Here is a 24,943-nt window from a genome sequence, read left to right as displayed (position 1 = left end):
AAAATGCAATCATAGTTTGATTAGGAAACTTGTCGCGGGCGTTACGTAGTCTGATGAGTAAAGCATCCCTTAAAGAGCGTAATTCGGTATTATGAGCTAGCTTATAGTTGCGTTTGCGCTTTATTCTACGTTTGAGATTAATGATTTCACGAGTGATCCATGGATTATGACGTTTAGTTTTCTTTCTACGCGTCGGTACGAATTTATCAATACAATACTTAACAACAGAGTTAAACTTGTCCCAGAGAAGCGTGATGTCATCATCACCTTTGAATTCATCGTTCATGCTTGAGTATTGCCTTGTTGAACCCCTTTTTTGTTCACTTATAAACGGGTAGATACACTACCTATTTCAAGAGAAATTAGAGACAGATAAACTATACTCTACTGTGCGGACCTCGTGAAAGTTGGGTTGATTCGCCGTCGACTGTAACTAAGAAATGCAAAGTGTGTCCGGTGTACTTCAAGTCCATTCTCTGTTTGATTGCTCTTACCCTTTGCCCCAGTCTAGGAGCAGAATAGCATTAATACTCAGAATTTATTACATTTGTATAATTTTGTTACATATTGTGAAATCAATTTTTCTGGCGATAGCATTGTCGGTACTTCAATTAATATTTTCAGTCGTTGACCTTATACAGTCACACTGCGTAATTCACGGGTTTGCGGCAGTGTCGAAGCTGGACGTTGGTGAATACTTGTGCGTTCAAGAGCGCATCGACTGATGGCGCTACACCTGGTGAACGTTTTCGTGCGAAGACGAATATGAAGCAACAGTCGAAATATCCATTTGCCACTGTAACTCCTAAATGAAACACTGTGTGAAGAGCACCCTTCGCTGTGCGCCCACGAATGGATGGTTGTCTACGACGTGCTTTAGCGGAACCCCAAGGTTCTGGGCCACCACTCACGTAATCACGTGCCCTGAGCAGAAACGCGACGGAGAGGCCTCCGTTGCGCGCTATCCTGACAGACGTGGGGCACCGTATAAGTGCCTAAACTGTCTGCCACGCGTGCGTAACTCGGAACATGCTTTTTTAGCGTTGTTTCAGAGGTGTGAATCGGGCATTGGCGGGTGGCAAGGCCGGAAGTGCTCTCGTCTTCTGCCGCAGTGACGGTCAAGGCGCGAGCCCGCGCGGCAGTAAGACAGCGACGACGGCGGGCGAGGCTCACACTGCCCGTTTCCCACGAAAGGCCCTGTCGGAAGCACTCCGAATACGAAAGCATGTAACTCTGCCTGCGCTCCTCGGCAGTGAGCAGATGTTTTTCACGACTTCGCTTCCAGACGGCGCCACCCGTCTCTCCGCCGTGCCGAACAGGTGGCAACTCAAATGCCCAAAAGGTTCTGCAGCCGGCTCTCCTTCGCCGCTTTCCGGCCTACGTGCAGCTACGCGCTCTCTCTCCTACGCGGACCATCCCGTAGGACTCACGCACTCACGTCGCATTTCTTTCCTCGCCGTGTACGCCTCACTCTCTATTTTCTTCCTCATCGTATGGTCTTGCGAACGCTCTTTCTCAGAGACTCTTTCCCACCCTTCCCCACGGTGTCGCAGCGCCCAAAGCCGCTTTCCATACCCGCTGCGGCCGCTCGCACGTCACGTGACTCACAGGTACAAGAGTCACGTGATCAGTTCGATCTTGTTTGTCATGTTTTTGTATTCGTGCCCTCAGTTTCGCCTTCCTTTCCCTCATGAGAGAGAACGAGAGGCTGGGAGGAAACTCGAACACCCAGCGTGTACGCAAGTGAGAGAGAGAGAGAGAGAACGCTTCGCCGGTGAGTCGGCTTCCAACACAACGACGACGCGCCGCCACCCCGCGACTAGCGCACGAACACAGCCGCATCAACGGCCGTTTGCCGCTTCTGCCAGTGCCCCAGCGGCGCCTGCTACCTATTGTCGAACGTCGCTTGCTCTTCACAAGCTTGGACGTGAAACGAACGGAACTGAATTTTGTGTGCCATGGCTCAAGTCATCCTCTTCCTCGCTGCGCTGGTGTCTTTAGGTGAGTTACGGTACTTTGCCAGAAGAAACGCCGAACGGCCTGCGTGGCCATTGTGCTCTTCGTACGGCCGCGGCCAGGAGAATTCGGTTTTCGCGGCAGGAAGGAGCGGGCCTTTCCTGTCTTTCTCCCCTTCCCTCACGTTTCAGAAGCGTGTGTGAGTCCCCCGGCTTGTGTTTGTCAGGCTGGAACGAAGACGGGACTATGTATTGCCGGAGCGCGACAAAGAAGCCAGGAGCTTCTTGGACGAAATCCTTCGCGATCTTCGGGCGTAGCGCACGCTGAATAGTTTGGAATGCGCGCCTTATGAGCGTTGTGCGCGCCACCTCTGGACATTTCGAAATTGTCTTGGATCCGCTCGTTCCAGTCTCGTGTCGGTGTTTCGTCGACACCGTGTGTGCTGTCGTGTGGTCCGTGAGCCACCGGTTTGCGTAACCTGCCCGTTCGGTGGTACGACGTGTCCAGATACGCAAGCACGCTGCACGATGCAGACGGGTTAGTCTGTCGACAGCAACTTAGAATCGTGTGGCGAACGTTTGCATGGGGCCTACATTCTCGTGTCTTGCTTCCTGTCTCGAGCGCGTGGCAGGCCAGCAGCCGTAGGCAACGCCTTGTTTACCTGGAATGTTTGGCACCGTTTTGGAAATGTTCCCGCGGTCAAACCGGCTTGTTGCTGAAGTACGGTCTACCTAACCACTCTGCATATGTATAACTACGGGAATTCTGAAGGGGTGTCACCAATTTTAGGCGTAATCGTGTCGCATGTACCTTTGCCCTTCTAGTTAAATTCGCCTGTTAAAAGCCGCGAAGGCTGACCAACACCTCGGCTCGCTCGAAAAGTTGCATCGTGGTTGCAACCTCTCGTTGACTCTCGGTATGTGGATGGCTTGTTGAGAGATTTGTAATACATTAATTTAATGTGGAAACTTTCAGCTAGCAGTGACATGGTTTCTAGCAATATCCGGCGTATTTTAGGTAGGGACTTCTTTGTATTTCGAGCCGATGGTGATTCCGCGTTATTTACGTCAGAACACGGCTGTACGTCGACTGCAAAAGAGTGCACTAGAAAACAGATCGAACCCACCGTGGTTGCTCAGTGGCTATGGTGTTAGGCTGCTGAGCACAAGGTCGCGGGATCGAATCCCGGCCACGGCGGCCGCACTTCGATGGGGGCGAAATGCGAAAACGCCCGTGTACTTAGATTTAGGTGCATGTCAAAGAACCCCAGGTGGTCGAAATTTCCGGAGTCCTCCACTACGGCGTGCCTCATAATCAGAAAGTGGTTTTGGCACGTAAAGCCCCGTAATTAAAAAAAAAAAACCAGATCGACCAAGGTGCCATATTGAACGGATTCTAAAACATTTACCACTAGACCTTGCTGCAACTACGACAGCTACTACTACCCACTACTGCAACTACTAAGTTTGGGTACTCCAGCTAGTCCGCGTGCTCAACGCGGCATTTCTACGGCCTCATTCGTCACCGTGGCTACTGCTAGTGTGAATGCCCTATAGGTTGCAACAATGTGTGCGCCATTGTTTGTTGTTCTCGCTTAAGTGTTCAACCTGCAGCTGCCTTTCCTGCCTCATTCTTTTTCACCTCTTATGGTTTGGGCATTCGCCATAAGTAACCAGTGCACATATGCTTGCAAGTGCGTAGCGCCGCTACTGTCTGACTAAACTGAATTTAAATGTTTGCAAACGGCTAAAATTCAAGCTGCATTCTGCAAGAACACCCGCTCAAGGTTCTGCTGGGACACGTTCTCAAAGTTAAAAGTGACGACTATTGTGACCATCTTGCTGATTACTGTTCTTTGCATGTGGCATTTGATTTCTTTCATTAGCGTTAATATGACCTGAATAACGCGGTGATAATTATAAGAGGCCAACCTATCTAGGAAGCATAATAATAAAATCCTAGAACCAATAAAGTTTTCAGAGATATGATTGCTTTCTGAGAAGCGGGAAACAACTGTGAAGCTAGAAAAACTACAACACCGTTTATTTGTGCTTCGCGCAAACACTGAAAACCGCCAAAAGCACGTTAAATAATTTTCTTTCGCTAGTGCTGAAACACGCTTTAAAGGCACACTAAAGAGAAACGGTGGATCAGTTTAGATAGCTAAAGTATTCTTGAAGAACTCTAGATTTGTTGATTTCTTTGTAATGGGTTGATCATTGAAAAAAGAAGTTCACGGTCAGTGAAAGGTTCGTTTTTGAATTTCCCGCCCAAAAAGCATCGTCAATACCTCGGTGTGACGTCACGGATCGCAAAGTACTTATTCTTATTTCGGCCATTGTACAGATTTTTCTTTCTTTTAGCTGTCTAAGTTCACTCTTAGGCTCTTTTAGAATGTAGTATAGCCACAGGCCGTGGTTGCTTAGTGGCTGTAGTATGGCGCTGCTAAGCACGACGTCGCGGGATCGAATCCCGGCCACGGCGGCCGCATTTCTATGGGGGCGAAATGCGAAAACACCCGTGTACTTAGATTTAGGTGCGCCTTAAAGAACCTCAGGTGGTCCAAATTTTCGGTGTCTCCCGCTACGACGTGCCTCATAATCAGATCGTTGTTTTGGCACGTAAAACCCCTTAATTTACTAAATTTTACGCAGTCTATAGCCCATTTCTGCCGATAAAAAAAATTTACTAGGCCCGCGCAAACGGCATCAAAATCGCCCTACGGCTTTCGTTTTCGCATGTTTTCTGGTTTACCCAAACGTATTCTCCTGGTAGCAGTGAATTTTTTTTTTTTTAATGTTATGGAAGGGTAATTTACTGATACAGCTTGAATAATTTTTCTCTTTAGCGTCCCTTTAAATGACTTCGAATGGTGTTGTCAAGGCATGTGTTTCGGTTAAGATTTTGAAGAAACTGTGTTTCAGATTCCTGTGTTCATAATATTTTTCGCTGTCGCGTAAAGTCGAGAAGGAATACTAACTCCGCAGCCATGGAAACTTAAAATTTTTCTGTGTCATAGATCTAAATATCCCTGCTTGCTTGGCAGTCGTGTCATATACTTAACAGCGCGTCCGCACAGGACAAGCTGATTCTGAACTGAAACTGGTAACACATTGCACGCGTTGTGTTGTTTTCCGTCTTTTTCTTTGCGTTCTGTGCGAAGATTCTCGATAAAATTGCGAGTCAATATCGCGTTGTTCCACAATATGACGTGCCGTTCAGCGAGAGCTTGCTTTTGCCTTTACTTTCTGTGCATGCTCTGTGATAATAATCGCAAAAAGAATGTTATGTGCGTGACTCCAGGCCGGAAAGTGCGCAGATTTATTTCGCTGTGGAAGCGGCCGCGTGTGTTTTCCATCCAGCTGTTTCCGCCGGCATGAATTCCTTTGCGTTGTTTCACGCAGAGCATTCGAGGCTGTGCTACGGCTGACGTAGAGGTTGAAAGTCTGCAATAGTACCATGCCTTTTTTTCTGATGCAGTTTCCTGCACCTCTCAGTTGCCTTCTGGCTTTTATTCGTCCGTATGCGCGAGCTGACTCTTTGCCAGCTTTCAGTGTTATTTCGCGTCTTGTCGCCGGCCTTGGCGTCTCAGTGACTCAACCCCCTTGATTGGCGTCGGCATGCTACATGTCGTTTCAGCGTGAACACAAAATATACGTGTGGGTATGTTCGGTACGCGCCAAAACCGGGAACAGCCCGACCGACACGGTCCTAGCGCTAAGCAACGAGCACCTCATATGAGTGATTGCGCATGTGGCATGAAAAATTCAAAGAAAGCCTCTACTGCGGGCACACAAGCTATTTCAGTGTTCAATGCAATGTATACAATGTACTCATTTAATTCCCCAGCGCACCGCAGTCGCTCGTATACTTACTTATCATATCGCCATAAATGCCAAACCATAGTTAAGCTCTTTTTTTTTTTAACCAAAGCAGGCTTGCTAGCGCTCTAACAGTCATTGTAATGTAAGTAATAAGATATTGGACACTCTGGTCCCGCGTATAGATAAGAATGCCAAAGCAAGCAGAACTCACGTGGCGTATTCGCTTGCTCGTACAAGCCATATGTTTAGTTGACATCGCAACAACATGACCTTCGCTGCAGGCCGCGTGGAGCTGATTTGGATATGTTTCAGCAGAAGTCAAAACAAGCCTGGCAGCCCGTATCCCCTAGCTTTAAGCTATACATGAGCGATAACTTTCCCAGCATAGCACAGCGTGGAGCAGCGTATATACGTGGTCGAGCGCCTGCGTTATGTTTTATCCGTCGCTGATCACAGACAGAACCAAGACTATAACGTTGGCATGTATGGATATGCACTTGAGCGCATCGCGATCGCGCTGACGCCAAGTTTCATAATTCGAAATTAACTCTGAATGCGTGCCAACCTTGGAAGAAAGCGCGCCTAACAAAGTTGTCTAGGCAACTGCTAAGGATCTCTCGCTGCTGGTCGTATTTAGACACTCAATGCGACAGTGTTCTACAGAAACTTCTGTTATGCTGCATTGTGGGCACTCAGATGGTGCCTGTCTAGTATGCGTTCTACCTTGAGGTTTATAGCAAAGCAAAGCAGGGGGTCAATGCCGTGCATTGAAATCGACTTCGCACGACCAAGCCATGTCGTCCGGCATAACTTGTATACCAGGTCCCAAATGAGACCGTTAGCATCGATGGCGAGAAGGCAACAGGTGCCAATGTGGGTCTAAGTATGTGCCTCAGCATCCAGTTTATCTGCTACTTTACTACCTAACATATTAATATGGCTCGAAATGCACCGTAAAAAATATGACAACTACAGTACCGAAAGAGATTAACGTTTTAGTAATTTCATAAGATAGTCAGAAGCACAAGAAAGGGCACAGATTCTCAGGCTCTCCGGCACCAGGGCAGGCAGACGACTCCTAACAGAGATGGGCGTCCCCCCGGCCACTGTCGAAGACGCCTATCAGGGCCTTCCGAAAGAGCAGAAAATAGCATCCTCATATCGCCTGCCCCGCGCAATATGCATCCCCAGCGCAACGTAGAAAGAAGGAAGGCCAGGGCGGTGGCGCTCCTACGCCGCGCGACAGAACTCCCTGGCGGCAGCTGCTTCGTTGACGCAGCCCAGTATGACAACAGCAACAATTTCACGGTAGTGTCGATCAATCACAGGGGTTCGACCGTTAACGCCACTTCGGTACGAAGCACGTCGTCGCGTGCGGCCGAGCAAGTGGCCATTGCCTTGGCCCTCTTGGACGACAAACATGCCCATATATTCAGCGACTCCAGGGCAGCCATCCGCGCCTTCAGCGTTGGCGCTGTGTGTAAGGAAGCCTCTCGCATCCTCGACGGCAAAAGCATCGCTACCCACACCCTCACGTGGTTCCCCGCTCACATGGGATCCATCATGGGAGGCCACACAAACCTCAACGAGCTGGCCCACTCCAAGGCGCGAGGTCTCGCTTTCCGCGACCATGGAGAACTCCAACGCCGGCCCGCAGTGGTGGAGAACAGAGATCAACCGACCACATTCAATGAAATTGCGCAGCACTTTTATCTCAGCAGGAGAGACTTTTCCCTTCCACACAAGAAGTTAAATAGAGCGCAGGCATTGACCCTCAGATTATTGCAAACAGACTCGTATCCCAGCCCAGCTTTATTTCACAAGCTTTATCCCGACACCTATGCCACTGATTCTTGCAGGCACTGCAATGACATCGCTAGCCTAAACCATATGCTCTGGCGTTGCCCCTCGTTACGGGGCACAGAACAAATCAATGAGGAGAAGTGGCTCTCCGCTATCAAGAGCCCCGATGCCGGGCCGCAACTATGGGCTGTCCAGAGGGCCCACGATGCGGCGGTCGGGCATGGCCTGACTGTCCCAACGTGGGAGCCGCCCGCAGCGCGCTGAGTCGCGCACCTCAGGACCTTCATTAAAGTTTTGCATCCATCCATCCATCCAGGGCTGCTTCGGACTCAGTGAAAATGACGAATTTGCTGCTGTATGCACGCTGGGCAAAAAAATTTGAAGAATGCCTCATAATTCTGCTACTGTACATGACGTTTCACTGACAACCATAACAAGGTCGCGGATATATATATATATATATATATATATATATATATATATATATATATATATATATATATATATATATATATATAGAGAGAGAGAGAGAGAGAGAGCACGTGTTTGTGTGGCACGTTAGTTTCACTTATCGTTGTTCTCATGGATCCCGCAACTTATAAGACCTTACCGACCTTTGGAGAAGGTATATCGGTAACATGGTCCACCCTTAGAGCGCCTTTTCTGCATCACACCCGTTGTCTGGAGTGTAATTAGGCACGACGGATGCAGACATCTCTGCAGACCGATGCACGCGATAGAGGCGCCCGCGGATCGGCCGGCAGCTGGATAGCTATGATGAATCACTCTTCCGACGCCTTGTTTCTCGCCCTTGTACCGGAACCATTCTTAGGCTAGCGGAAATGTTTTCGTCCAATTCGCGCTGGGACAAGCCAGCATGTGTGGGGAAATCTATATCTCCAGTTGCACGTGCTCGATGGCCGCGAGGAAGTTTGCTCAACAGTTATATTTCGAGAACGTTTGCAGTTGCGGCGAATTATCTGTCAGCGTGCGCCTGTAACACGGTGACAGTTTGCTGACTAAGCGGGCTGGCCGCAATAATCTGTCAATATAGCACCCAGCAGCAGCGGCCGCTTTTGCTCCGAACTCAGACAAAATTTAATAAATCGCGTAAAACCCACACCGGACCCGACAAAACTGATGGAAAGTGGTGTTCGAAACCTGCAGCATTTTCTCTTTCTTTCTTTTATTTTTTATTTTCGGCAAACGTGACCGTCGCCACTAATTGCCTCACCCTTACGGCAAATTAATTTATATTTAAAATACATATAAATAATATTAAGGTATGGGTAACATTTCAAGTGACCTGAGGTGTTGATTCATATATCTTAATCAGAAGCAGCAGCAGCAGCCCTCCCTTGAACTTATGTGTGGGGAAGGGAGCAACCTGACAGGTACCACCGTATCAGGCTGTCTTTCCATGATCACCTTCTGCCGTCTCTCCATCTTTTCGCAGTGGGTTAGTTTTTACTGTGCCCTCTGATATCGCACCGCTGCGCCGTTTCAATCTAGTAAGCTACGGTTTTTGCTTACGTACATGGTGAAAAATAAGTAATCGTCTATCAAAATTACTCGCGTTCTGAGCACCCGTTCATAACGACTTTCTGCTGCCTCTGCGCGAATATTTTTGTATATGATAGCGCCCATGTCACATATGTAGCGCATGCAGCTCTGAAGCTGTCATTCTGCACGTACATTGTATTGTACATAAAACTAATTAATGATACTATGCAGCTTCACATGCATTTAGTTCACAAATCTTTCAAAATGGATGTTCAGCAGCCATGTCGCTCCGCCAGAGTGCTCAACTGGCTAGTTTATACAAGTGCATCTAGCCTCACAATTTCCTTGATGTGCGCAAAATATGCAGACGCAAAGATTAAGTGCAGTCCTGTCTGTGCCTCTCTCGTAACATTTCACGAATTTATCCTGGTTGTATGGATAAATTATGTACGCTGCAACATATTTGTGGTTGACGACGCGCGTCATCGGCCGTCCTGCGACAGCAAATAGCTAAGCGTGCGACAGGAGATCGACAGTTCCAACTGGACGAGCGACAGCGTCAAGGAAATTTGTAACGAGTTCTAAGGAGCTACAAAATTCGTACGGTGCACCATTAATGCTAACAATTTAAAGGCCACCCTGACACAGGCCTGTCAACTCCGTTGAGACTTCTAGCAGCCTTCCTAACTGCGTTGCTTTTCGTCGAACACGAAACTGCATTATTCGGTCACCGTTGTGTTGTGCGTGCTCGCAGAAGCGAACGCGTTGGCGTAGCTGTAGAGGAGGCAGAAGTCAATAACCCTCAGTATATACCCATATATACGCGCGCGCTCTGAGATCTCGCTTGTAGCCACAGGTCGTGACTTCGCTCGCCAGTTTGCTTTCTCTTTCCGTTTTTTTTTGTGTGTTTTTGTTTCGCCGGGGAAGGGAGGTAATGAGCCCAGCTAGCGCGGATGGCAGCGCGACGGGAGGAAGCGTTAGACCGTTGTTAGTGCGCCGATTGCGCGCGCTCCCGCTTTGTGTGGCGGGCGCGTTGCGAGGCGACCGGGCTGTCTCGATGAATGATTGGTCACGTGTTCCTGTCGCTTTCCCGCGTGCGTCGATCTCTATGGGAAATTACGAGGGTAGGCAGCAGAGGTTTAAGACCGTGGGATAGTGTACTACGCCGTACCTCGCCTTGGCATAACCAACAAAAAGGAAAACACCCGAACACCAAGCAACAAACTGCAGCCTGGGAATTGAAAAACAAAGTAAAAGAAAGCCCCGCGGCGACAGCGAGAGAGACAAAGTATTTTAATAATATAGAAAAGCTGCCGAACGTGACGTCACCAGCATGCGGCAGGGCGTACTTAGCCATACCTCGGGGACTTGCAGAAAGACCGTAGCATGAGCCTTTCTTCGCAGACGAGAAAAAAAGTGAGTACTCGCGGGGCAAGTTGTCGGTGTTGTTTTTTGCCGACGGTATACAGTATAGCGTTGAAGCGGCGGATAAGTGAAATTGTTTACTCCTTTTTCGCACAACCATAGTTAACTGGCTCGAGCGCCGCTGCTAGAAGTGCCGTTGCTGATATTGCTCTTGCGTCGAAAGGTGTACCATGGGGCACTGTTCCGCCTCTCTAGCTTGCGAGCAGCTTGGAGTGGGCCGGCTTATCGCGCAATTTAGGAGGTTTGTTTTGGCTCTCTTCCCATCGTCGGCTCCGCTGAGTACCGTACCATCAGCAAAAAAGTTGCTTTGAAGTCTTCGGGGCTCTTCATTTTAGCATGTAGGAGCTCATCATCAAGTCAATCCCTTGAAGCATCCCTGTTTTGGTCAATGTTAGTATAGAGCATGGCGAGATGAAACTGTCCTTAGCTTTCATTCGCCATATTAAATTTGATATCGGGTTGTGTTACCGACCACGTACTTCCGGCATTTATGTTAGATGAAAGTTCATTCATCACAGGTTTCACAGGTATCCGTTCACAGGTATCCGTTCGCTATTTGGCTATGTGATCCTCGCGTTTTGTCAAACGGGCACACACTATACTTACCTTCTCCGATCAACATTTACTGAAATATCCACTTCTGTCTTTTGGACGTCGTTATAATACGTTTAGAATTGCGTACATCTCGTAGGATGAGGTCCTAATCGCATAGGGGCCCAACGCCCATGTTGTCATTGTTGCCTCAAAATATGTTGTTTTTTAGCAGTCTCCTCTTCGTCAATCTTTTCTCGCACCTGCATGCAGCAACCTCAGGCAGTTGTTTTAAAAAGTCAACTCTGTACAGGAATAAGCGTAATGAAGGTCAAACTTTTTATTGGCAGATCTCTCGCATGTGATAAAGTTCCCAGTAATTAGTCAGGGTAAATACTTGCTAGGTTTCATTGTGAGAACATTTGCTAACATTTCGCAGAAGTAGCGGAACAGCAGCGAAGCTTGGCTCGGCGACGCGGAGTGGCACATCATCGTTTAGTTGGCCGCCCCTGTGTTGGCTGACCCTATGTTTAGAGAGAGAGAGAAACGTTTATTAAACGAAACAGTGTCCCGAGCGAGGCCGGGTATCACCCTAAGGTGGGAAGGCTCCTTAGTCCAGGAACCCTCTGGCTTCGACTGCTTAGAAAAAGAATAAATGCTAGTGTGGGATAGAAAACAAAAAGACGCATTCGCCCGAAAGGTGAAGCATTGATTGCGATAGCAAATTAGCACACATTTATACGAATTAAGTACAGTAGATTTATTGGCCATATTGTTAACATTCGCTTACTAACTGAATTGACAAGCATGGTGTCACCCGCGCAGAAGCAAATATGTATACATCTCACTCGATGACGGCGCACACTCGCTGTCAAAACGCTGGAGCGAGAAAGCGCGGCAGCAGCAGCGAGCGAATTGATCTTCGTGCTGCATCTCGCTTCAGCGCGAACACAACGCACACGAAGCTATCAACACTCGGCGCACTCTTTCGCTCTCACAGATCGCTTTGAAGATAGGGCCGCTCGCGGCGGCGCCATACGCAACTGCTGCCGGAGTAGAACTACCCCCCCCCCCGCCGCCTTGCGTGCGACGGAAGACGGCGCGCTTCCTCCCTGCTTCCCCGCTTGCGCGCGCACGATTGAATCACCATCGTCGACTCACGCTCGCAAGCTTTCGCTCGCACATGTAGCACATGTAGCGCACGGCAATGATGTTATCACCCTTGGACTTTTTACGGCAGAAATGCGCCTGGTATGTCATAATTGCTATTGCAGTAGTAAAAGGGGCAATTAAAACAAAGAGGAGCGACTATTACAGCGCACCCACAGTGTGTCGGCTACCGTCAAATGACGGACGCGCTGCCGGACACGTGGTCCAAGCGCATCTGGATGCGCTTTTCTTCTCCCGCAACCTGCCTACACAGCACGCGCATCAAGGTTGTCCCGTTCCGCTTGCCTGAGATGACGTTTCCGCTCGCCACTCGTCGTCGAACAACTTGTTGCCGTGTGTGCCGCGAACGTTTGCTGTTTTTCTTTTTCCTCGACGGCCGCTGCCTCCGGACGTGCCACTGGTGCAAGCGCGCTGTCTCGAGCAGTGCGCATTTTATGCAGATAACTCGTCGGGCGCGAATTTCGGAAACAAGAAACAATAATACTCGTATAAGAGGCGCTGCTTCACCAGTTCGTCGCAGAACTAGCGCGCTCATGGCGGCAACGCCCCGAAATTCCGGAGGCATGATGAGCGGCGTCTCGAAGAGCGCCCGGAAGGAAAGAAGCAAGCCAGTGTGGCGGCGGTGATGGCGTTTGTGAAGAAAGGAAGGTCGACCTTCGGTTTCTCCCACTCAAAGCACCACTGTGAAGAACCGACCGATCTCCCTCTCTGCCCACCTTCAGCCACACGCTCTCTCTGCCGGTTAGGGTCTCCTCCCACCGTTCACTCACCTTTTCCTCATCGCTACGAACTTTTCTTCGCTTTAGGCACCGGTTCCAACTCCGCGCCCTCCGTTGGAGCTTCCTTTTGCAGTGCTCGTCGGCGCTACGTGAGCATTACCGGCGGGGAATGCACGCTTCACACGAAGCAAGGGAGAGAGGAGTACGAGGAAAGTGAGGGAAGAACAGTTTGGTCGCCTGGATTGTGATGCCTGCCGCTGCAGCCAGAGAACAGCATGGCATGGGGACGTTTCCTTTGACGCTCGGAGCGAAGAGAAGGCGGTCGCCGAGGGGGGTGGGTGGGTGGGGGTCGAGTAGAGGGAGAGGGAATAAGGGGGGCTCATAATGGTGATCGCCATAATCCACGCGGGCACAATAGCGAGAGCTCCCGCTTTTCCCCTGCTTGTGTGTGATATCAATGCCTGTTTTCGCCGGCAGCGTGTAGGCACCGGGAACACAGGAGGGATGGACGGGGTTCTTCGTATTCTTCGTTTTCACTCTTTTTCTAGTCTTTCCAACCGGCGCAGCGAAGCCGAGCGAGTTTTAAAGCTCCGTTGCCGAGGCTCTTGCGCGCTCCTCTAATGGCGTGCCATTGTTGCTAGAACACGCTCAAATATGGCATCGAGTCGTGACCGTATAAACTGCGTTTTCGGGCGACGTAACGTCCGAACGCTGCGTTCATCCCATTGTGTGCAACCCTCTTGCGGCACCCTTTCTTCGTTGAAGGCACAAGTTCGAGTCGTGCGTCTAAAAACCAGTACGGGAAGGAAGAGCCCCGTAATTATGGACAATGATCCGAGTCGTTACTGGCTTAGTCACGCACCTAATTCCATCGCCATCAGCCGAGTATTCGTGAGTTCGTAACGTTTGTAAGTTAGTAAGTGAAACGGGCTAGTTGATAGAAGTGCATAGTTGGTGCACAGATTGTTTGCCCACTTCATTACTTGCTACCTTTACACTAAGCACAAAAATGTTTCGTTGCGCAGGGCTCAAGAAAATACAAGGTTATTCACACGGACGCGATCTACCATGTGAAGTCCACTGTGCTTTCACCGGGACTTTCAAACTTCCTCATTGCTAAGCTGTGTTTCACGCATACACAGGGTAAATGCTTAACCATCGGGAACAAATGATAACGCAACACGGTAGGAAAAACTACACTGGTTGATCACACAATTCACAAATACTCAGATACTGCAAATGTTTTCTGAGACATTATAATGAGCTCCGCTATGGTTCCGCTGGAACCTAGGCACTGTAGGTCATCTCTCCGTAGTTATTTTTTTTTTCAATGAATAATTAATCACACACGAAGCGCACTTACAGATAATACGAGTGTTCCTCCTGCTGGCTAAGCTTCGACGTGTCGCACCAACTGGCTCAACTTAGGTTTCCCAGTCCATTTTTCTGTCCATATGCCCCGTGCCTTTTTTTTTTTTTTCACTACTTCACGAGTTGGCCTGTTCATAAGTCCACAGCTTCAGCGCTATAAGTATATGAGTGGTGATCAGAGATTCGCTTAGTCACTTACCATATAAACGGGCTTGACTGGAAAGTGGATTGTCGCGAATATCTTTGGAGCAATTAAAAAAAAAAAACAAAGCGCTGATGGATAGACATAGAGCTCTGCACATGTGTTGGGTGTCCCGTTTCCGTCATATAGATGTGTGATCGCACCTGCGAGCCTGCGAAGAAAAGCAATATATGTATATACTGACAAAAGAAGCCGACATCAACTATAGAACAACGTAGAGGATGACGTTTTTATCACTAACATTTTCGTTTCCCCCATTTTTTCTACGCTTCACTATTGCCTCTACGGATCTTAAACTGCGTCCGCCACGTTTTATAGATTGCAATAGCCACCTCTCACTCATTTCTGCCGCTTTGTTCGTTTCCTCCTTCTTTTTTGCTTTAGCAAAACATCAGAGGACTGGTAGTTCGTGCCCCATGATTCAGATCCGGTTGGCGCGGGGTCACGGGACACCGAGTCCTGGTTTTCGTCGCGCCCAATTCCGAAGGAACCGCATACGAAAGCCGTGCCACGTCATGACACGTCATCAGATGAGCCGCGTCCGTATACGTATATATATGCGGCGCATATTGCGATGTAATCGAGTATCCGTGATGTTATGTGTTACACGCATAGACGGTTCCTTCAGTGCGAAGAGAACGGATAGAACGTTGCGAGAGTACACAAAAGAATTAAAACATGTCGTATGTTAGTTGTTAGTGAACAAATATAAGAAACAGGAAATTTGGTGTCCAGCTTGCAACTTCAACCATGCGCTTTTACAGCACTACATCGCATGGAAACCACACATATGCATTTTTGCGCACACAACGCTGCGCTCCACGTGTATTTCAAGCGACGTCTTCCGGCTCAGACAGCGTCGACAATGTTAAATATATCTGGTTATTTAAATTAGTGTCAACATCACCATTACTACGTATTTCCTTTTTGTGTCGCTGCAGTACTGCTTAAATTTGATTTAGTTGTGTTACTAGTATCATTTGAACAATACCCGACAGTAGTTGCACTGTACAGCCATAAGAATCATGTCAGACTCTTTTCAGTTGCTTCTTCCTTAATTCGAAGAACCGCCGTGCCTTGTCAATTCAGAAACACCTTCTGCCGTCTTAGTTTACGGTTTATCGGGTACATGTGGTACCAATTTGATCGGAGCAGTGTGCAGCAAGTAAAAAAAAAAAAAGAGGGACTCGCCATCCCAGCTTTGCGAAAGTGTCCAGCGAAGCTGTTGAAGACCACCACTATACAACTGCTGATGGAGCGTATGCAGTGCTTTATAGCTTCAGACTAATGGGAGTAATGGTAATTTCGGCAGCACGCGGCCGCCCATAGCGGTGCTGCAACAGCTTTAAAATCAGTTGCTAGGCTGGTTCTTTTACTTGCTTCGCATTGTTATCTGGAGCGCCTTATCAATGATGTGGTTTTGACGCTTGTTTTGTGCTTGTTCTTTATTGGAACGAATGCTGTGCCGTACGTTGTACATCATCATCATCATCATCATCAGCCTGGTTACGCCCACTGCAGGGCAAAGGCCTCTCCCATACTTCTCCAATTGCCCCGGTCATGTGCTAATTGTGGCCATGTTGACCCTCCAAACTTCCTAATCTCATCTGCCCACCTAACTTTCTGTCGCCCCCTGCTACGCTTCCCTTCCCTCGGAATCCAGTCCGTAACCCTTAATGACCATCGGTTATCTTCCCTCCTTATTACATGTCCTGCCCATGCCCATTTCTTTTTCTTGATTTCAACTAAGATGTCATTAACGCGCGTTTGTTCCCTCACCCAATCTGCTCTTTTCTTATCCCTTAATGTTACACCTATCATTCTTCTTTCCATAGCCCGTTGCGTCGTCCTCAATTTAAGTAGAACCCTTTTCGTAAGCCTCCAGGTTTCTGCCTCGTACGTGAGTACTGGTAAGACACAGCTGTTATAAACTTTTCTCTTGAGGGATAATGGCAACCTGCTGTTCATGATCTCAGAATGCCTGCCAAACGCACCCCAGCCCATTCTTATTCTTCTGATTATTTCACTCTCATGATCCGGATCAGCAGTCACTACCTGTCCTAAGTAGATGTATTCCCTTACCACTTCCAGTGCCTCGCTACCTATCGTAAACTGCTGTTCCCTTCCGAGACTGTTAAACATTACTTTAGTTTTCTGCAGATTAATTTTTAGTCCCACCCTTCTGCTCTGCCTCTCCAGGTCAGTGAGCATGCATTGCAGTTGGTCCCCTGAGTTACTAAGCAAGGCAATATCATCAGCGAAGCGCAAGTTACTAAGGTATTCTCCATTTACTCTTATCCCCAATTCTTCCCAATCCAGGTCTCTGAATACCTCCTGTAAACATGCTGTGAATAGCATTGGAGAGATCGTATCTCCCTGCCTGACGCCTTTCTTTATAGGGATTTTGTTGCTTTCTTTATGGAGGACTACAGTGGCTGTGGAGCCGCTATAGATATCTTTCAGTATTTTTACGTACGGCTCGTCTACACCCTGATTCCGCAATGCCTCCATGACTGCTGAGGTTTCGACTGAATCAAACGCTTTCTCATAATCAATGAAAGCTACATATAGTGGTTGGTTATATTCCGCACATTTCTCTATCACCTGATTGATAGTGTGAATATGATCTATTGTTGAGTAGCCTTTACGGAATCCTGCCTGGTCCTTTGGTTGACGGAAGTCTAAGGTGTTCCTGATTCTATTTGCAATTACCTTAGTAAATACTTTGTAGGCAACGGACAGTAAGCTGATCGGTCTATAATTTTTCAAGTCTTTGGCGTCCCCTTTCTTATGGATTAGGATTATGTTAGCGTTCTTCCAAGATTCCGGTACGCTCGAGGTCATGAGGCATTGTGTATACAGGGTGGCCAGTTTTTCTAGAACAATCTGCCCACCGTCCTTCAACAAATCTGCTGTTACCTGATCCTCCCCAGCTGCCTTCCCCCTTTGCATAGCTCCCAAGGCTTTCCTTACTTCTTCCGGCGTTACTTGTGGGATTTCGAATTCCTCTAGACTATTCTCTCTGCTATTATCATCGTGGGTTCCACTCGTACTGTATAAATCTCTATAGAACTCCTCAGCCACCTGAACTATCTCATCCATATTAGTAATGATATTGCCGGCTTTGTCTCTTAACGCATACATCTGATTCTTGCCAATTCCTAGTTTCTTCTTCTCTGCTTTTAGGCTTCCTCCGTTCCTGAGAGCTTGTTCAATTCTATCCATATTATACTTCCTTATGTCAGCTGTCTTACGCTTGTTGATTAACTTCGAAAGTTCTGCCAGTTCTATTCTGGCTGTAGGGTTAGAGGCTTTCATACATTGGCGTTTCTTGATCAGATCTTTCGTCTCCTGCGACAGCTTACTGGTATCCTGTCTAACAGAGTTACCGCCGACTTCTATTGCACATTCCTTAATGATGCCCACAAGATTGTCGTTCATTGCTTCAACACTAATTTCCTCTTCCTGAGTTAAAAGCCGAATACCTGTTCTGTAGCTTGATCTGGAAGTCCTCTATTTTCCCTCTTACCGCTAACTCATTGATCGGCTTCTTATGTACCAGTTTCTTCCGTTCCCTCCTCAAGTCTAGGCTAATTCGAGTTCTTACCATCCTGTGGTCACTGCAGCGCACCTTACCGAGCACGTCCACATCTTGTATGATGCCAGGGTTAGCGCAGAGTATGAAGTCTATTTCATTTCTAGTCTCGCCGTTCGGGCTCCTCCACGTCCACTTTCGGCTATCCCGCTTGCGGAAGAAGGTATTCATTATCCGCATATTATTCTGTTCCGCAAACTCTACTAGTAACTCTCCCCTGCTATTCCTAGTGCCTATGCCGTATTCCCCCACTGCCTTGTCTCCAGCCTGCTTCTTGCCTACTTTGGCATTGAAATCGCACATCAGTATAGTGTATTTTGTTTTCACTCTACCCATCGCCGATTCCACGTCTTCATAGAAGCTTTCGACTTCCTGGTCATCATGACTGGATGTAGGGGCGTAGACCTCTACAACCTTCATTTTGTACCTATTATTAAGTTTCAGAACAAGACATGCCACCCTCTCGTTAATGCTATGGAATTCCTGTATGTTACCAGCTATATTCTTATTAATCAGGAATCCGACTCCTAGTTCTCGTCTCTCCGCTAAGCCCCGGTAGCACAGGACGTGCCCGCTTCTGAGCACTGTATATGCTTCTTTTGGCCTCCTAACTTCACTGAGCCCTATTATATCCCATTTACTGCCCTCTAATTCTTCCAGTAGCACTGCTAGACTCGCCTCACTAGATAACGTTCTAGCGTTAAACGTTGCCAGGTTCATATTCCAATGGCGGCCTGTCCGGAGCCAGGGATTCTTAGCACCCTCTGCAGCGTCGCAGGTCTGACCGCCGCCGTGGTCAGTTGCTTCGTAGCTGCTGGGGACTGAGGGCCGGGGTTTGATTGGTGTGTTCATATAGGAGGTTGTGGCCAAGTACTGCACCAGGGTGGCCAATCCTGCTCTGGTGAGGGAGTGCGTTACCGGTTCTGGTCACCGGGATCAGGCCACACTCCAGGCCTGTTTACGCAATTTTATCAACACGCGGATTTTTTTTTTTTTAATCCGGTGGAAAATTGCGCGGCACCGGGATTCGAACCACGGACCTCTTGCATGCGAGGCGGGTGTTCTACCTCTACGCCACCGCTGCACCCTGTACGTTGTACGCGTGGTACCAAAGAATGTACTCATTTTTCGCTTCACTATGCTGACTACTTGGAGCTTCTTCCTTGCGGAGGTACGAACCACTGCTCCTGGCCCTGCAATGCCGCCAGGCTCGGCCCACGTTTTCGCTGACAGACGCGGACACGCAAAATGCCGACCAAATGGAGGCTGACATCTTCGCTGTAGAATGAAACGCGTTTAAAAGTGAGAGCGGCCACTTCTTACTTGCAGCCCCCTGTACCGACAGTCTCTGTCGGTAAAGGGGGCTGGCGGCGTTCAATTTGCGTTTTAAACTGCCATATGGCCATTCACAAACAAACTGTTTACTGTACGGTAACTATGCCTCATCGCAGAAGCCACGTGACAGCGCATGTTGTGCGCGCTGCAACGATCGCGTTCCATTTTTTTGGCCGACCCTCTGTGCTCGATTCGCGATACGCTGCGCACTACACGCTGCCGCTGCACGTATACGGCTATGCAGTTTCTCCCATAATTTCTGACTTACTCCCTGGGCGAGGAGATTAACGCGCTCTCTCTGCGGCGCGCAGTGCAGCTGCTTTCAGTACGAACAGTGCCCGGTGGCTCCAGATGGCGGCCGAACCTGCGGGATAAGGTCGCTGCTCATCTCGCCACCTGCCGGCGAGAGTGTCGAGCCTTACTCGGTGCCTCATTCGAGTAAGGGCGCGCTGGCTCGCGTACGCCTGCGTTAGACGGAAGGAGGCGTAGCTTCAGCAGTCATCCAGTGACAAAAAAAGAGCGAGCCCTTAGCGGTGTTCGTGGCCTGCAGGGATAACAGGTTTCACATAGGCACGTTTGCAGCACCTGCGTGCCGGAGACTCGGTGGGAGTGGATCGGGCCTCAATTTGCAGACCTAAGTCTATTCATTACTTTCATTAACCCCCTCAGAAGGCGGCTACCAAAGGGGAGTGGTGGAATAACCATAAAATTACACCATGTTACAATCGTCTTTTTGATCGCACCTTTATATGTAGAAGTGCCGGTGATGTTGACAGTGGAAATACCCAGGTGGCTCCGTTCATTCCATTTCTTCCGGATAAATAACAAATAAGTACCTCGTGCCGCTGGAGAAAAAAACATCGTCTACTTTATGGTGAAGTGTCCAGTGTTTGTTTCTTGTGAATTTGAATTGCGGGTGCATTTTCCTACGTAAAGAAATCCTAGGAAGATTTAAAGACAGCTTCACAGAAGACATGCTACAGAAACGCTATCACGAGGTAAAATAAACAGTGAAATCTGCAGAGCTTAATCGTTGTGCAGTAGGAGCTCTAAATCATAGTGTTGAGATCTGGCTCAAATACTGAAGCATATGCTGGTTCCCAGTAAGGTTTGTCCTCAATTTTTAAGTGGCGCCACATCACAAAGCTCATGGTCGGTATTACGCCAGACCTGCATAAATAAACGCGGAACTTCTTGCAGGGGACACCCAAGGCTGTATTTACGTGGAGAAAAAAAAAAAACAAATAAACTCCTGTAACTAAAGAAAATCGCCATTGAATGAAGGCAAATCTTAAATTTAGGTTTTCTTCGAGTTCAAACCGCAGCAGAAATGACGTCGTGTTGCGTTTGTTCTTTCACATGTTGGAGCTCTTCATCTGCGGATGGAAAGAAACCGCGAAACCTGCTGGGTTGCGTCATGGTATTGCATTCTACGTAATCGCTTTCTCTGATAGTTACGTTTATCGGCCAGTCGTTACCATTGTCTGTGACGTCACAGGGAGTTCGTTTCTTCGAGAAATCAAAGCTGGCGCCGGCAACATTTTGCACTTTCAACTCGTTCTCTGTCATTGCGAAACACAGTATTCGGTAGGAATAATCTAGTGACCGTTACAGGATCACAGTGAAGTGAGTTAGGTCACCTAAAGGGACATTAAAGGCGAACATCTAGATCTGTTCGGAAATTAGCCTTCCGAAAACATCAGAGCAGCCTCTGTTACCGTGAAAATAGGCTCGATAATCCAGACGACATGCAAAACGAAGACGAGTAGAAACCCCACCCTGACTTCCCTGTTCGCCGTGACGTCACATGTTTTGACAGCGTTTATTCGGGTCTAGGTAATTGTTTATCGTTAAAGGACTAAATTGCACTCCAAAGAAACCCAAAAGGGAACCTAAAAAGTTTCGATGACTTTTCATGGGCAAAACTGGCCCAAATGTGAGAGAACTATTTGAAACATATGACGTCACACATGACGTACGGCGCGGAATTAGAAGCGCTCTGTAAGCTACGATGGTACATTCCTTCACGGGCCGCAGGAGGGTTGAAGGCGTCACGGCAGTCGCAGTGCGTCATCGTCCAACGCTGATGGGAACAACGAGGTGATATACTCTGCTGCGTGGATCCCGCACCTCGCGCCCTCGTGGGGCATCGTCTATGCCATTCTTTTCCCCAGCTTCTCGCAATGAAGCTTTTTGGTGAATCCCGGCCCATTGTTGCCTCGCGATCGCCCATTGAGGTCGTTCCACGGCCGTTCCCCCTCGCGGTAGCCCGCTTGCCGTGGCGAATTACAACGAGGGGTCTTTGACTCCATCTCGACCGCATGGTTCCGCAGAGAGACACAGGCCACTTTCTAGATAAGTTCCGAGGTCTTCGCGGCGTTGTTGTCCTATGACGCTCCTTTGAATTCCTTCAATTTTCGTTGTGTTCTGGCTACCCTATTTATACACATGCACAACATTTGTATCTTTCTCTTTTTGTTTACAAGCAATGGAGGAATTTTTTCCCCCTTTGATCACTCTCGCGTATTTCAGAGGCGTTCTGAATTACTTGCGCATTGTGGGTCATGGCGTATTATTTTAACTAGGCTGTAGTAAAAGAACAACGAAAGACATATTTATAGACTTATTGTGGCGTTTGCGAAGCGCTCTTGCGGGCGCTGGCCCTCTCATTGCAATACGCCATATAGTGACTGCGCTGACTGTGCGTGGTTTCATGGCATTCTCTATAGTGCTCGTTTCAGGACACACGCGCGCTCATACAAACGCACACAGCTATAGCTTATGCACTGTAGCGTGACGTGACGGTGACCGGCACGGTATGGCGTCGTCCCTCTACATTTATTCGGGAATGCGCGTCAGAAGGCTAACGGAATGGCTGGCTTGTTACAGGTGTTCGCTGCACTAGCAGAGCGCTGACTGAGGCGTTATCTCAGTTTGTTTTTTGCACTTTCCACTCGTGCGGCCACTCCTAATCTTTGGCGGTGCCAGCGCCGTGGTTGCACGTAGCGCCTCTGTATATTTAGATAGCATGGCGTAGTTGACTACTAACAGAAAAAGAAAAGAGCTACTTGCGCAAGGACGATATTTCAACCTAAAGAGTCAGGTAATCGGCATGACAAAAAAAAAGAGAGAAAGAGAAAGAAAGAAATGAGGCATTGGTTTTCTTGTGCTATAAAAAGTGTAGGAAATCAATAATAAACATTCAGTTGCTAGTCCAGCTTGTGTCGTCGTCTCTTCCTGCCCGTGCCAGAACGCCCTGCTGGAAACCAATTGTGCTATGTGCAACCAGCGAGCTCAGGCAAACATTGTTGTGACTTTCTTTATTTTGTCATCGTGGAGTGAGGAGGATACGGCGTCAGTGCTGACGCCATTGCATGCCACTGACCCTGGTATCGTCTCTTCAAATGCTGGCGCTGTTTATTCGTAGCTGTCGTGTCCCCACGCGCTCCTTCCTTGATGGCGCTGCTGTCGCGCATGTTGCGGATGTACAGGCACTGTAACTGTGCCATCATCATCGGTCTGTTTTAGCTTCCACTGCATGACGAAACTCCACGCGACTACTCCTGTCTTGAGTTGACTGGCGGGCTAGTTTGACCATGATCACAGAAACGCAGCTTAAAGACAAGATGAGGAGGAGTACACAGTGCTCTTTTCTATTTTGTTATTGTTTATGGTCTTGTATATCGTTGTTGTCGTTCTTCGTTTTATTACTGCCTGTGTGGTCGTCACTATTTTGTCCTGTCCTTTAGCGCTGCATTTCTGTGATCCTGTCTTAAATCGACTGACTATTTTGTGCTCCTGCAACTCATCTACGCCTCATCATCGTTGTACGCCTAATCTCGTCACACAACCTAATCCCCCAAAACTTATGTTGTTTAAAAATAGGGGTCTGCGAATATTCGAAATTTCGAATACGAATCGAATAATATTTTCTACTCAATTCGTATTCTGTTCGAGAATTAATTCTTTGTTGTCGAATATTAGTTTCTGTTCCAATATTTTGATGGATAACAACAGTTGTTGTAGTGTACACGGATAAAGACCGATGCAAGTGGACTCTTCCGAATGATGCTTCGCTGCACGAGAATCGCAATCGTTCCGCAGACGCAACACTTACTGAGAGCGCATGGACAAGATCACTTCTGCGCAAGAGTTTCCAGTTATTAAATAAGTATGTTTCATCTTGGGCAGCCTGCGAATTTGTTGTCGTCATTCAGGCAAAGCAATTTTCAATGTTCCCAGTCTCACCATGCTTAATAAGCAGATAGCGACACTGCGTTCCGCCAATACTTCAGCGCTGTGACTAGCTGTTGCGCTGGAAATGGACTTCTCTAAAGTGATTGTCGACCACTTACTCTCTTCGAGGGCGAGCGAAACACATATATAGTGCTTGCGTTCGTCACATGTGTTTGGTTGCAGGGCTCAGATTCACGCGAGGTGTGGATTTCTTCTTTCTCTTTTTCGTGTCGTGATGGCTGGACTGTACACCTTAGGACGACTCGCGCTTTTTGTTCTTTTTCTCTTTTGCACATGGGGCAAAACAGGCGTGTCGATGTCCTATCCGCATCCGCATTATGTCGCACAACGGCGGTACCACAGCGATGACAGCGGCTGATTGCAAGCACGGCCATAATAATTAGCGGCGAATACAGCACGCTTGAACCTTCCGCCGCCTATGCGAGTATGCATGTACTCTCCCGCAGCCTCTGCGCGCATACCACACTGTGCACATTGAATCGCAGGTACGCGCAGCAAGCCAGCGCCACGTAAACGTGAACTCGTAGGGGAAAAATAATAAAGAAGCTACAGGACACGCTTGCGCCTCGCAGGCGAAAGACATGCCAGGCACGCGTGCATCACCATGAATCGTACATCCGCCTCGGTGTCCCGACCTGGGTCGCTTCCTGCTGTGGTGGATACGCAAACGCGTCACACCAGGCTGGCACTTGGATATCCACTCGACTGTTTAACGGCTGTTTCACTTGTAAGGCATTTGACTACAACATGAACGCGCATTCTTCATTGTGGAGCACTGACTCACATTTTGCTCATTTCGCATAGCAATGCACACAGTATTTAATGCACGTAGCCAATACGTTGTCAGTTTCGCCCGAAAACGTCGCGCACCTCGAAGCCTCGGTGGTCCCACTGTTGAGCAGTTGGCAAGCGGCTGCCCGCGCAGTGTGCACAATTTCTTCGTTGATCGAGTTCTGTGGCATGTTCTCCTGGAATAATAGTATACCTACGTCAGCGAGCCGGATTTGCTCCGCGCATTAGAAACACTGGCAACTAGGCCCCAACGTTACCTTTCTCGGCGAACTACTCACGAGGCCGCGCCTGACTTTGTTGGAAATTTGTTTTATGCTGGAATTTGCAAACCGCCATTCACGAAACATTGCACCGGAATATTTTTCATGAATGTTTTTCTGATACTAGAGATAGAAGCATATATAATATTGCATGACGATTAAGAAGGCAAGAAGGCTTACCCACTCTAGAGATCTGCCGT

The 24,943-nt window shown here is 48.3% G+C and overlaps 1 protein-coding gene across 4 annotated transcripts in view; it reads left to right on the top strand.

The window, feature by feature from the left end:
- The window catches only part of Lac (septate junction protein lachesin), a 70,174-nt gene that overhangs the window by 19,880 nt on the left and 25,351 nt on the right, over positions 1-24,943 (top strand). Inside the window, exon 1 of one of the 4 annotated variants that reach the window (XM_050179395.3) lies at positions 1,773-2,001. The exons of the other annotated variants lie outside the window; for them this stretch is intronic. Within the exon in view, the coding sequence (XP_050035352.1) occupies positions 1,959-2,001 (43 nt within the window). The 5' untranslated portion in view covers positions 1,773-1,958. Of the gene's footprint in view, positions 1-1,772; positions 2,002-24,943 lie in introns of those variants that run through there. 4 annotated transcript variants of the gene reach the window in all.

This window comes from Dermacentor andersoni, chromosome 5 (genome assembly GCF_023375885.2).
Source record: "Dermacentor andersoni chromosome 5, qqDerAnde1_hic_scaffold, whole genome shotgun sequence".
In the NCBI taxonomy this organism is placed as follows: domain Eukaryota; kingdom Metazoa; phylum Arthropoda; class Arachnida; order Ixodida; family Ixodidae; genus Dermacentor; species Dermacentor andersoni.
The sequence above is the reverse complement of the archived record's forward strand: the minus strand, read 5'-3'. Positions and strand labels throughout refer to the sequence as shown.